At 35.5% G+C, this 12,941-nt stretch overlaps 1 protein-coding gene across 1 annotated transcript; it reads right to left on the bottom strand.

Annotated features, from left to right (window-relative positions):
* Window positions 1-2,659: 2,659 nt before the first annotated feature.
* Window positions 2,660-3,469, bottom strand: LOC133871478 (uncharacterized mitochondrial protein AtMg00810-like). Its single transcript, XM_062308920.1, has one exon. The coding sequence runs from the start codon at window positions 3,467-3,469 to the stop codon at window positions 2,660-2,662; it is 810 nt and encodes a 269-aa protein (XP_062164904.1).
* Window positions 3,470-12,941: the final 9,472 nt, after the last annotated feature.

Below are 12,941 nucleotides of genomic sequence, written 5' to 3'. Positions count from 1 at the left end.
ATATGTGTGTTACAAACATTATTTCCTTTTCGGTCATCTTTAAATGATTTACCATCTGGTACTAAAATATATTCATGAGTTTTTTTGGCAAAGGAAAAACTGATTTATTAAAATATATTCATGAGTTTTTATGGCAAAGAAAATAAAAAATGAAAAAATAAAACTGATTTCGTTTTATTGTTTTATTTTTCTTCTCTTCAAGTGTTTTGACCATTGGGCTTTATTGGCTTTTATCATTAACTTGTATTACGGTTTTTTAAGTGTTTTAATGTTACAGTTTTTAAGTCTTTTAATGTTATGATTGTTTGGTCATATATTGCTTTTAATGAAAATCCACATGTACTCATTATATATATTGAGCTCTCCAAAGGAAAAAATATATATATATACAATCATTTATTTTTATTTTTATTTCATTTTTGCATATACAGTACAAAGTGTTGTAAAACAAATATGTTTTGAAGGTATAAAGCCACATACTCTATTATTAGATTCTATATACAAAATATTTGAAGTTCCCCATCCACTTTGATCAAAGGGTTGTTCTATTTGATCTTCGTTCTTAAAAGTGTCCTTAAAGAAGATCGATGCTATAGTCTAATCCTGACTGAGAGGTTGTGTGTCAAGGGATCCGATCACACCAAGTTATAGACTACAAGAGGCACGAATCAACTTTTAAGGACAACACACTTGCTTGATTCTATAGCATTGTAAGATTTTTCCTTGCTTTAATTTTAATCTCTTTTACTGTATTTATTTTATTATTATTATTTTGGATTAATATGATCTAGTATCAACAATAATATTTTCAACAAATTATTTGTTTAACAATTATTTATTTCATTGTTAATTTTCATATTGGTATTATTTTATTTCAATAATAATTTTGTGCACCATCAATAATTATTTCCAACAACGGGCTCACCGGAAATCTCCGCTGCTTCAACTCGCCGCTGAACCGCCAGAGGATCGGTCCTTCTTCGGTTCTTCTTGGGTTTGACAGGTCATAGGTCTCCTTCGAGTTCCACCGAAAATCAATGAAAGATCGGGTCACTGGGTTCTTCTCCCGGGTCTCTAAAAAGCCTTCACAAATCAAACCCAAAAAATTTCACAACCCCTTCTTTCACAATACAAACCCAAAACAAACACAATGTAAATCAAACCTAAGAATTTCACTTACCAAAAAAAAAAAAAAAAAAAGGATTTCTTGTTTGGGTACCGATAAAACGTTGGAGTCCAAGCTCACTGGCTTCATCGGCTCCGGGCCGTGACCCACCGGCCAAGGCAACGTCGTCCGCCCCAAACGGTGGCTAGCCTATTCCACGTCTGCCTCAAGCTCTCTATTTCTCTCTCTTCCATGAATGGGTCTCTCTGATCTCCCTGTCTCATTTGCTCGAACGAAAAGGAAAGAAAAGAACGAGAAAGAAGAAGAAAAAAAGCAGGGGAGAAAAGGAGAGAAAGAAGAAAAGGGGGAGGCGTACTTGACAAAAGGGAGAGGCATATCTGCAGGTACAATAATGATCCACTGACATGTGGAGAGCGAATTTCGATCGGAATTCATGAAATTTATTGACAGTTTGGGACCAAGCCGTCAACAAATTTAACGACGGTATTCAAAAAATCGACGTGATTTCTTTTTTTACTGATGGTTTTTAGAAAACTGTCTGTAAATTTTTTAATCCCTTACGCTTTTCAGAAAAGTATCATTAAAAATTTAATTCTAGATAGTTTTTAAAACTGTTTAGAAAAAAACTGTCAAAAATTACTCTTTTTCTTTTTTGTAGTGGTAATTTTCTTTTTATACCACTTAAACCAAATTCGACAAGAAGTGCCTTCTACTTCTAGTAAGGGTGTACAAACGGTTGCAGTTAACGGTTATCAAATTTTCGTAACCACAACCGTGCTGCTTTAGGCAATTAGTGATTATTGAAACTCATAACTATAGAGAAATACGGTGTCCAAATATTACACCAACCCAAGGACTCACTACCAAAAGTAGAAGAAATATCAAAACTAAATGGGAAAATATACTTCTTATTTATGAAATAATACAACAATAGAAAAAAACTTGGGTTGGACAACACTTGCACAAGATAGAAGAAGGTTTTGGTGAGATATGATGGAATGAAAGACTTGGAAGCATGTCTAGGGTATATATAAGGATTAGGGAAGGGTTTTAGAGTATTCTCACACTTAACTAAGAAGATAAGCATGACTTTTCATGTGACTAAGGAAGAACAACAAATTTGTACATGAAATGATAATAATGTTTGTGGGGAAAGTTGTAAGGTTGTATTGAAAGATGAAGTGGGTTGAATAAGGGTAATGATGGTTAGATGGCCAAGATAGAAGGTGATAAGGTGGGAAGGCTAAAAATGAGAGAATAACATGTGTCATCCATCATGTGCAAGTGAGTCCCCCCACATTTAAAATTATATAAGTTTCTCATATAGTACATCACTCTGAACAAGAAGAAAATTAATAACTGTGGATTCTAGAAAATACACTTTAAAATTTAATACTCTCCCTTAAAGTGATTTTCTAGAAATGATAGCAAGCTTCTCTCTTAAGGATTCAAACGTACCTTTGGAAAGCGACTTGGTGAAGATGTCAGCAATGCTGTCCTTACTTCTCACTTTCAAAACTTCAATTAAACTCATTAGCACCTTTTCACAAACAAAATGATACTCAATCTCAATGTGCTTTGTCCTTGCGTGACAACCGGATTTGTTGCGAGCTTTAAAGCACTTTGATTGTCACCGTAGATAATTGTTGGTTTGTGAATTGGTGAATAAATATCTTCGATAAGCCGACGTAGCCAAACACATTCTTGTGCAGCAAGAGAAGCCGCTTTGTACTCTGCCTTAGTTGTTGAAAGAGATACTGAATCTTGCTTTTTGCTACACCAAGAAATATAAGATGAACCACATGAGAAAGCATAACTAGATGTAGACTTCCGGTCATCCAAGTCACCACCCAAATTAGCATCAGAAAATCCATGTAGCTCAATGACAGCTCCTTTCTTAAAGAAAAGGCCCATATCAATTGTAGAATATACATACTTTAAGATAAGTTTTGCCGCCTCTAAATGTGGTTTTCGTGGTGCTTGCATGGAAAGACTAACAAGGCCAACCGAGAATGCAATGTCAGGTCTTGTAATAGTTAAGTAAATCAAACTTCCTACAAGAGCCCGATAAGGACGAGGATCAGGAAGAAGCTTGCCCTTTTCATGCCTTAGCATAATGTTCACATCAAGAGGAGTAGAGCACCACTTGCTTTGGTTCAGCCCAAATCTTCTCACAAGCTTCTTTGCATAACCTTGTTGTGACACAAAAATTCCACCCTTAAGAGAGCTAACTTCCAAACCAAGAAAGTGACTAAGCTCCCCCAAATCTTTCATCTCAAACCGAATAAAAAATTCAGCTCGAAGCTTTGCAATTTCTTCATCATCATTGCCGGTAACAATCATGTCATCAACGTACAAGAGAGCAATGACATACACCTTGTTTTACTTCTTAACAAACAAACTAGAATCTGAGTTAGAAGCAAAATAGCCACAAAATTGTAAGTATTCGGCAATCTTACCATACCAAGCTCTAGGTGCTTGCTTTAATCCATATAAGGCCTTCTTCAGCTTGCATACATATTCCGAGTGCACCTGATGTGGTCGTTTTGTACTTCAATAATAATACCACTCGCAATAGAACGAATCGTTGTAGGATAATGTCTATATTGAGGGTGTCGATCCACAGGGAATGTATTGGTTGCATGCATCAAGCTTTAATAAAATCGGTCATAATTTATCCTTTAGAAAAATGTTGTTTTTGTGATTTTCAATTTGTAAACTAACAACAGAAATTAAATGCTGGAAAGTAAATTAAAGTTGAACTTAATGAGATGAAAACTAGGGAATTGATTTCACCACTATCCTTGTACCAATGGCTATCATGTTAACATGGGACGTTCATTTTAGTCATGATATTACCCGTGTGTGGTTGTCAATCACACAACAAAGTGTCAAGAAAATACCATCATTAAAAATAAGCATACCCCATCTTAAGACTAGTACGGATCATCTACCTAAGCTAGGGTGTAGCATCATCCGTCTATCCTAGGCATGAAGTATCAAATTTATTAACTTAGTTACATGCAAACAATGATTAAGTGTAGCCCATCTTAAGATTAGTACAAATCATCTACCTAAGCTAGGGTGCAGCATCATTTGTCTATCCTAGGCATGAACTATCAAAACCTCTTGTTGCATGTTCAAAGAATACCATTGCATAACCATTACACTTATCATTTTTTGGATGACAAATATAATTTGAGTACAATCAAAATGATAAGCTTTCTCATAGACAAGATAAGCATTTCATCATGATTGCATTTAGCATTAAAAACAATTACGAAATTTGTAATTCTCATAGCTATGCAATCATCGATGCCCAAAATAAATATCTCAAAGAACAACACGATTAAGCCATTGATATTTGGATAGGGTTTATCAAAACCTATCCATAAACAAAACTAAAAATTGAAAAGGAAAGAAAACTAAAAACAAGAAAGGGGAAGCTCTTCACTGTTCGTGAAGAACTTCCTAAAACTAAACTACCTAAAAACTAAAACTCCTAATTAATCTACATTTTTCTGAGTGTTTTTCTCCTCTCCTTCTCCTTCTTCTTCCCTCTATACTTATAGAAAATCCAATCAAAGCAGGAAAAGACAAACTCCAAATTCGCACAGATTTGCACACTTTTATTGCGGGGCAATTTGGGCATAGTAAAAGTCCGAAATAGAAAAAACCTATTTCAGACTTAGTTGTTGAATTTTTCATGAGCTTTCCAACGCCACCAAAATCAACGCAATCTGATTTTCGAGTCAAAAGTTATGATGAAAGTAACATGCATAACTCAAGGATTTTTCCACTTTGTTGAAATATTGGTTTTGGACTTTTCCACTTTGTTGAATTTTCTTCAATCTTTGTTGTCAATAAGTGTAGAGTTGCTGCCCATTATGGAGATATGTGCTGTCCAACTTTGTTCTTCACGTGCAGCTTGGGGAGACAAGGAATAGGACAAAATAAAATAAAATAAGAGAGATGGACAAACTTCCGGATTTTCGGGATGATCCAACGACTAAAATTAAAATAGCCATATCTTTCTCCACGCATCTCTAAACTGGCTGAAATTTGTTGCGTTGGAAAGCTGACATCTTGAATTTCAATTTAGACCTAAGAAACTCTCAAAACGGATATCGTTTGGTCCTGTTATGATAGGTCTAAATCTAATAGTCTGCTGCATCTGAATTTCCTTGTATTTTGCTTGAATTATATCATTTCTCTCTTATTGTCCTACAAAATATAAAAACACTAAAACTAACCAAAACATTAGAAAGTAACAAAGCTAAAGGTTTAACTAATGTAAATTAAGGGGTCCAAAAATACAATATTTGTGACACATCAGCACCTAAGAAACATAACCATCAGGCTGCTCCATGTAGATATCTTTGTCAATTTCACCATTTAAGAAGGCATTTTTTACATCAAGCTGCCACAGCTTCCACTCATGATATGCTACCAAGGAAATGACAACTCTAACAGAAATTATCTTTGCAACCGGACTAAATGTCTCATCATAATCTTCCCCATACTCTTGAGAGAATCCGCGAGCAACCAGCCTTACCTTGTATCTATCAACACTGCCATCTGTCTTACGTTTGATTTTGTAAACCCATTTGCAAGTGATAGGCTTCACTTCCTTAGGCTTTGGCACGAGATCCCATGTTTGATTTTTTATGAGAGCATTCATATCATCATTCATAGCACCATCCCACTCCTTAACACCTATAGATTCATGAAAACAAGAAGGTTCACAATCATCAATAGGATTAGCAAGAAAACATGAATGCATACTCGTAAAATTTACATCCCTATACCAAGCCGGCAATACAACTTTCCACTTAGATCTCATAAGAGGTGGTACATTTTATACTTCCTCATCATCTTGCTGTCCTTCCAGCTCATGGAAATCAACACTACTCCCTCTATTGGATTGCTCCTCCATAGGTGAAAAAGAATAAGAAGAAGAGCTATCCGATGGCATAGGAGCATTAGGCGACAATGGTAAACTGATTTATGTATGCAGCTGATTGTGAACACTAGTGTCATCACCGGTACTCCCAATAATAGCACCTTCCACCTTATAATATGAAAAGACTTCATCAAATACAACATCCTAAAAAACAATGAATTTATGAGTCTCAGGATTCATGCATGTGACGACCCATTTTTTTTTTATATCTATACTAAACATTTCATAAACATTAATCTCTTAAAATATAAATGGATCTTCGTTGTGGCACGACAATATGTCGCAAAGCCAACATATGGTACATACCCCATAATATGTACCTGGTAAATCAAAATATGACATATATCTAACTATGCAGCGAAAAACATAAATCTAATAGCGTAAATCACATCTTAATCAACTATCATAAATTAATTACAACAAGAGCCATTTAACATCTATCTGTTTAAGTCTTTCCTCAATATAATTAATACATAACAGAAATGACTTGACAAAGATTAGGTGACACAAGGGTCACAAGCCACAAACAAATTACCCAAAATAATGAACATCCCGCGGTCTATCGGTCATAATATCCCAAAACACATCTATGAGACCATCAATTACGACTGGAGTACCTGCAGCCAACATCAGAATCTACACGGTTGTGGGGATTGCCGCATCCACACAAGTGGAATTATGAGCCCACTGTCTCCGTATAAAACATACCAAGACCTCAATGATATTAAACTAACTGAGTTTTCGCAAAGAACCAACTTTTTCTTTTTATTACACTATAACAACTACCAATTTTATAAACTTTTGTTTGAAAATCCCCATAGCTGATATAGCAAACACCGACTATCAGAAAATATTTAAAACATACTATATAGTTGGACTCATCGTAGAAGTTCCAATGGCTTTGAAACAACTACGTATATACCCACCTACAGTAATACTTTTATGTTGGTAGCTCAAATGCACAGAGATCTAACGTTATTAACTGTGATATCACCATGCCTCAGGGCATTACAACTTCATGTCTATGGCACATAGTTGTCCATGCAGTTACTAGAGTAAAACTCTGATATCCAAGCACTTCTTACAAATATACCACGACAATCCATCTACCTACTCCCAAGTCACACTGATATCCCAACCAATAGCATCACATCCAAGTACACCAAGTTTAAAACATGACATCTCGCTCTTTAGTACGAGCTTACTATCATTTTTCGAATATGGTTAACACCGAATCCTAGGGCATTACAACTTCAAGTCTATGACAATCCATCTACCTACTCCCAGGACACTGTATTACTCATACCGAACAATGACAATACCCTTGTACGTCCAAGCTCAATGTTCTTAAATCATGCAACTAGACGATAGCAATATACATAAGCTCTTTGCCATTAAAACTCTTAGGCATACTAATACGTCTAGCATAAAAACTACAATATTCTGTATCATGAAAATATCACACAATTTAAATCATGCTATATATGCTATGCATGCTGATGTACTGCTGTTAAACTGCTGAACTGAGCTGTTACTGGGCTGCTACTGGGTTACTGCTGTGTTACTACTAGGTTACTGTATGCTTTATGCTCTATGCTCTGTGCTTGACCAGTAAATATTGTCTTACTGTATCATGCTGATAAATCATACTTTTCTAAACATTTTAATATTTCATCCCAAAACATGTAACACACGATATTTTATTCTGAAACTATCCTTGATATATTTAAACATACTCTAAAGTACTCAAATCAAGCAAAACAGATATATTTAACATACGGTTGGTTCGGATTTACAAGACAATATATATTTTGCAATTCTATATTACATGAAAAAAATAGTTTCTCAGGGAGTAAAATATCACCTAGCTACATTGGACTCTTGACTTGAACATCCCCTCGAATTCCAGTCATTTAGACTCTACATTGGAAAATCAATTGAAGTCTCCAATCCGAACACTATCCTGCAAACATTATAGCGTTAGACTATGCTATGGGACTCATCCCATGACACTAAAACTACCCGCGTGCTCACACGTTGTGTTACCCGTGTATAAGTCTAATTAAGATACCTTAAGCTATTATTAGGTTTACCATTGGTTCTAGGTTTATACTTATATCGCTTATTATCTTTAAGACATGTTTACTATTTTATTCGCCTATTTATTATTATTGCTTATTACGTCATATTACTATTATTATTAATCCATTATTGGCTTGTTATTTATTTACTTAGTTAACATTATATATTAGATTCATACATGTTTATGTATGTATATAAATATATACGTACCACACTTAATAGGCTTAAACCTAATTCGATGATACATTAAAATACTATGTATACATGAATAGGTGGATTAGTTACTAAGTCATCCCATTACTATTTGACTTAAGAGTCTATTTAAGTAATTCCATAATATTACTATTTTATATGTTGACATAAGGTTATTTAGACTATCTATTATTTTACGGCATTGACCTTTTAACCTTATATTTAATACCTAATCATTTCTTAAACTCTTTACTTAGTTACTTGGTCTCCCAAACTAACCCCACCAAGAAAGCCCACAACTTGGAATCCCATAATTCCAACAACATTCCATAAAGATCCGTCATCCCTCCTTTACATAAATTTGGCCATTACAAGTAAACCATCGAGCTTAAAACTCTCAAAATACAAACATAACACAAATCAACATCAAAAGCCCAATAAACTAACCACAAGCATCAATCACACTAACAAATCAACTCAAGGATCCAAAGAGAATCAATAACGCAATTGGAATCTCAACCAGGACCTTAACCACTCATTGCCTAGCAAAACAAGCAATGCCATCACCATTCCAATCCCCAATTTAGCCCATCAAAGTATTCCAAATCCATATTTGAATCCCATCAATACTCATCACTTTTTCTTCCCATAAACTCATAATAATAATCATCCTCAAATAACAATTAGAAAACCGTTAAACCATTAATATTCTATATTCAACACTTAAAAGGAATACAACTAAAAATCAACTCTAATTTCGGATATCATCAAGAATTCAATCCATAATCTCTACCAACATCATCAACCAAATTCCTTCCAAAACCGAACCCACTCCAACCAAACATTCAACAATCCATAATAGAATATTAACCACAAACTAACATAACCAAAAATCACAAATATCATATGTTCATTCACCTAAAATCAAGCTTCGATATCATTAAAACTGAAAATCCACATATCACTACACCCATAAATCCATCACAAGCATTGATCTTAATCCTTAACATTTAACCATAAGTTATCAAAATCGAGAATCAAAATCCATAGAATCTCTAGAATTTCATCTTAAGCAAAAACCTAATCAAAACCCATAAGGTCTAATACCCAATTTCGGATTCAACCCAAACACAACGAATCCAACCAACAAATGACCCATTCGATCCAACCTCAGAAAATCTTCAATAAAAACTACCAATTAGAGCTCCAAAAACACAGTAAACCATAGATTTTTGTGTAAGACAAACCCATAATTTCCAAATCAATGAGACCCAAATCATATCTCCAAATCAACTAAAATGAAATACAAAATTTCAACCCAAAAGAACCCACTCAATTCTGCCCAGAAAAGTCCTCCAAAATTTCCACACAAAAATTAATCCAATCAACCTAAAAACATTCGACCCTCCTCAACCAAAACCCATTCTGATTCAACCACCAAATAGCAAAATAATCAACCAAAAAATCATACCCCCCATATGATGTTCTACCGAAAATCAAGAAATATTTAAGCAAAAATCAAAGAAGAGGAAGAGATATGTCTCACCGGAATAGGGCCGAAGTTCACAGCCCAGCTGCTAGCACCACTCCCAGACGGTGGCCAGACCATCGAACTCCAAAATCGCACCACCACCGACCGGACCACTGCAAGATCGAGCATTTCTCACGGTTTGGGTTCATGGGTTCAATGGGTTCCCGAGCTACATCGGTTCTCTCTCTCTTGATCGGTCTCTCATGGGTTGGGGGTGTGTGATGGAAGAGGAAGGGAGAGGGAAAGGAAAACCGAGCGTGAGAGATGGGGAGGAGAACTGGCGTGCAGGAGAAGAAGAGAGGAAGAGAAGAAAAGAAAAGGAAGGAGAAGAAGAAAGGCGTGCGGGTGGGAGAGAAGAGATCCAGAAGATAAGGGAAAAAAGGAAGGAAAAAGAAAAAAGAAGATAAAGGACACGTGGCGAGCTGTGAGTGGGTAGAAAGGGATGATGAAATCTTACTCAACAAATCGGGCTATGACACGTGGCAAAGGGGAGATTATTTGATTTTAAAGCCCTCAACTTTAATTATTTATAGCAGAACCCCACATTTAATTTAACTACTCATTAACAATACAATTATTTATTTATTCCATTAGTACCCATAATAATAATTATCACTCTATTTATATTATTCAATATTAGACTTATTTTATTTCTTAACATAAATATTATCACCTAAAATATAATTATTATTTCCCATCATTTTAAAAATACCATTTATTAAATGATAAATTCCTATTAATTCTTCTTGGCCTTTACAATGCACTTCCACCCTTTTTTTTTCTTTCGTCATACCCAATAAAGATGCATTTTTTAGCCTTAGCATCCAATTTATTTCTTTTTACATCCGACACATGAAAATAATAAATAGAGCCAAAAACCTTGAAGTTCTTGATACTAGGCTTTTTTTCAAACATTAGCTCATATGGTAATTTCATGTTTATCGAGCTAAGAGGCACCCGATTAATCACATAAGCGGCACATGCCATACTCTCCTCCCATAAGGCTTTGGGTAAGTTCTTTGCATAAAGCCAACTCTTGCAAGTCTCCACCAAATGTCAGGTCTTTAATTCTTTCGGCCACACCATTTTGTTGCGATGTATATGCACACAAAAGTTCCCTTCGAATGCCATGCTCCTGACAAAATTATGAAAATTGATAGAAGTAAACTCTCTCCCATTGTCAGTTCGAAACCTATTAATCTTCTTGTTGAGCACACTTTCCACAGCTACTTTGAACTCTTTAAACCTGGAGAATACTTCGGATTTCTCTTTCATAAAATATACTCATGTAAATCGTTTACAATCATCAACAAGAACAAGCATATAAAGAGAACCCGAATACGATGGTGTAGTACAAGACCCCATCAAATCACCATGAATAAGTTTTAAAGGTGATTTGCACCGTGAAAGAGATTTGTCAAATGGAAGACGATGTGCTTTTCCTAATTAACAACCCTTACATACTTCATCCCTACCAAAGATGATCAACATGGGCAACCCATTCATCGAAATTTTTAGAACCATTGCTTTTAATTTATCCATGATGAGATGCCCCAATCTAGCATGCCAAATTGGTGTGCCATCATTTGTACTCATTTTATCAATATAAGAAACTGTGGAGGCTAAAACAAATAAGTCTTTAATTCTCTTACCCGTATGAACGACATTTGCATCTAAGATTATGATATTCTAAAGAAACTTCACATCCTATGGCCCAAACAAGACATAGTGACCAACATCAACAGCATTGACCATCGAAAAGAGGTTCTTTTCCATCCCGAGAACTTGAAACACACTTTTAAGTGTGATTTGTTCATCTCCATCACCTTTGATAGTCACGACCCCTTCCTTCTCAACAGGATGAATGGAGTTGTCCACTGTGACAATTGCATCATTTCCTTTGTAATCTCAGAAGCTTGAGAATTTGGATTTGTCGCCTATGAGATGATGCTTGCAACCTGAATCAACAACCTAATCATTTTTATAATTGATTGATGACAAGGCATCAATCGTAGTGGTTCCTGCCATAAAGAACTTTCCCCACTCTTCTTCATGTTTATGTTCACCTTCCTTCTTGACTACATATCCTCATTTGAGTTTCACACGGCAATTCTTCTTTTTGTGTCCAAGTTTACCACATCGATAACACTCGACACCTTTTTTATTTTCATCTCGCTTCTCAAATGATTCTCCACCATCTTCATGCTTGCTAGAACCATCATTTTTACTTTTGCTGAAATTTTTCTTTTTATTGGAAAAGAGCACATCTCCTTCACTTCCCGAAATTTAGCATCCCACCATTTGTCAAGCCAATGATTCTTGTGATGTGAGAAGACTTTCAAACTCTACCAAGGTGGGTTGAACAGCCCATCCTTGAATAGACGTAACATAGGGAATATACTCCCTCTTTAAACCACGAATAATATGGCGCTTCATTCGTGCCTCTGATATAGGTTCTTCTGGATCATTGGCTGAAATTTCTGAACAAAGATTTTTAATCTTCAAGAAAAACTGAGAAATAGAGAGATCACATTGAGTTGTATTTGCCAACTCGTTCTCTATTAGTTGTAATCGAGTCACATCCTTTTTATTGAACAACCCACCAAGAATAGTCCAAATCTCACCGGCCGACTTACAGCTAATGATATGCTCAAATAGCCCATGGGAAATAGATATCTTCAAGATGGATTCCGCGTTTGCATTCACTATCCGCCATTTCTTCAAGTTATCGACGTTCTCCAGAGCATCTTCCGGGGGATTCACATCACTTCCACCAACAACCTCCCATAAGTCTTCTCCTACAAGATAAGACTCCATGCACAATCTCCATATCTTGTAGTTAGAATAGTTGAGCACCTCAACCCCAAAATTGTTAAAGCGTCCACCCAAATCCATTTTCACACCACTAATTAATCTTCTTCACCAAGGATGAATCACTACCACCCTTGAAGCTCTGATACCATGTAGAGAAATACAGTGTCCAAATATTAGGAACAATTAATTCTCAAGTAGTGCAACAAAGTTACAGTAGCCCAAAGACTCACAAC

This window comes from Alnus glutinosa, chromosome 6 (assembly GCF_958979055.1).
Source record: "Alnus glutinosa chromosome 6, dhAlnGlut1.1, whole genome shotgun sequence".
In the NCBI taxonomy this organism is placed as follows: Eukaryota; Viridiplantae; Streptophyta; class Magnoliopsida; order Fagales; family Betulaceae; genus Alnus; species Alnus glutinosa.
The sequence above is the reverse complement of the archived record's forward strand: the minus strand, read 5'-3'. Positions and strand labels throughout refer to the sequence as shown.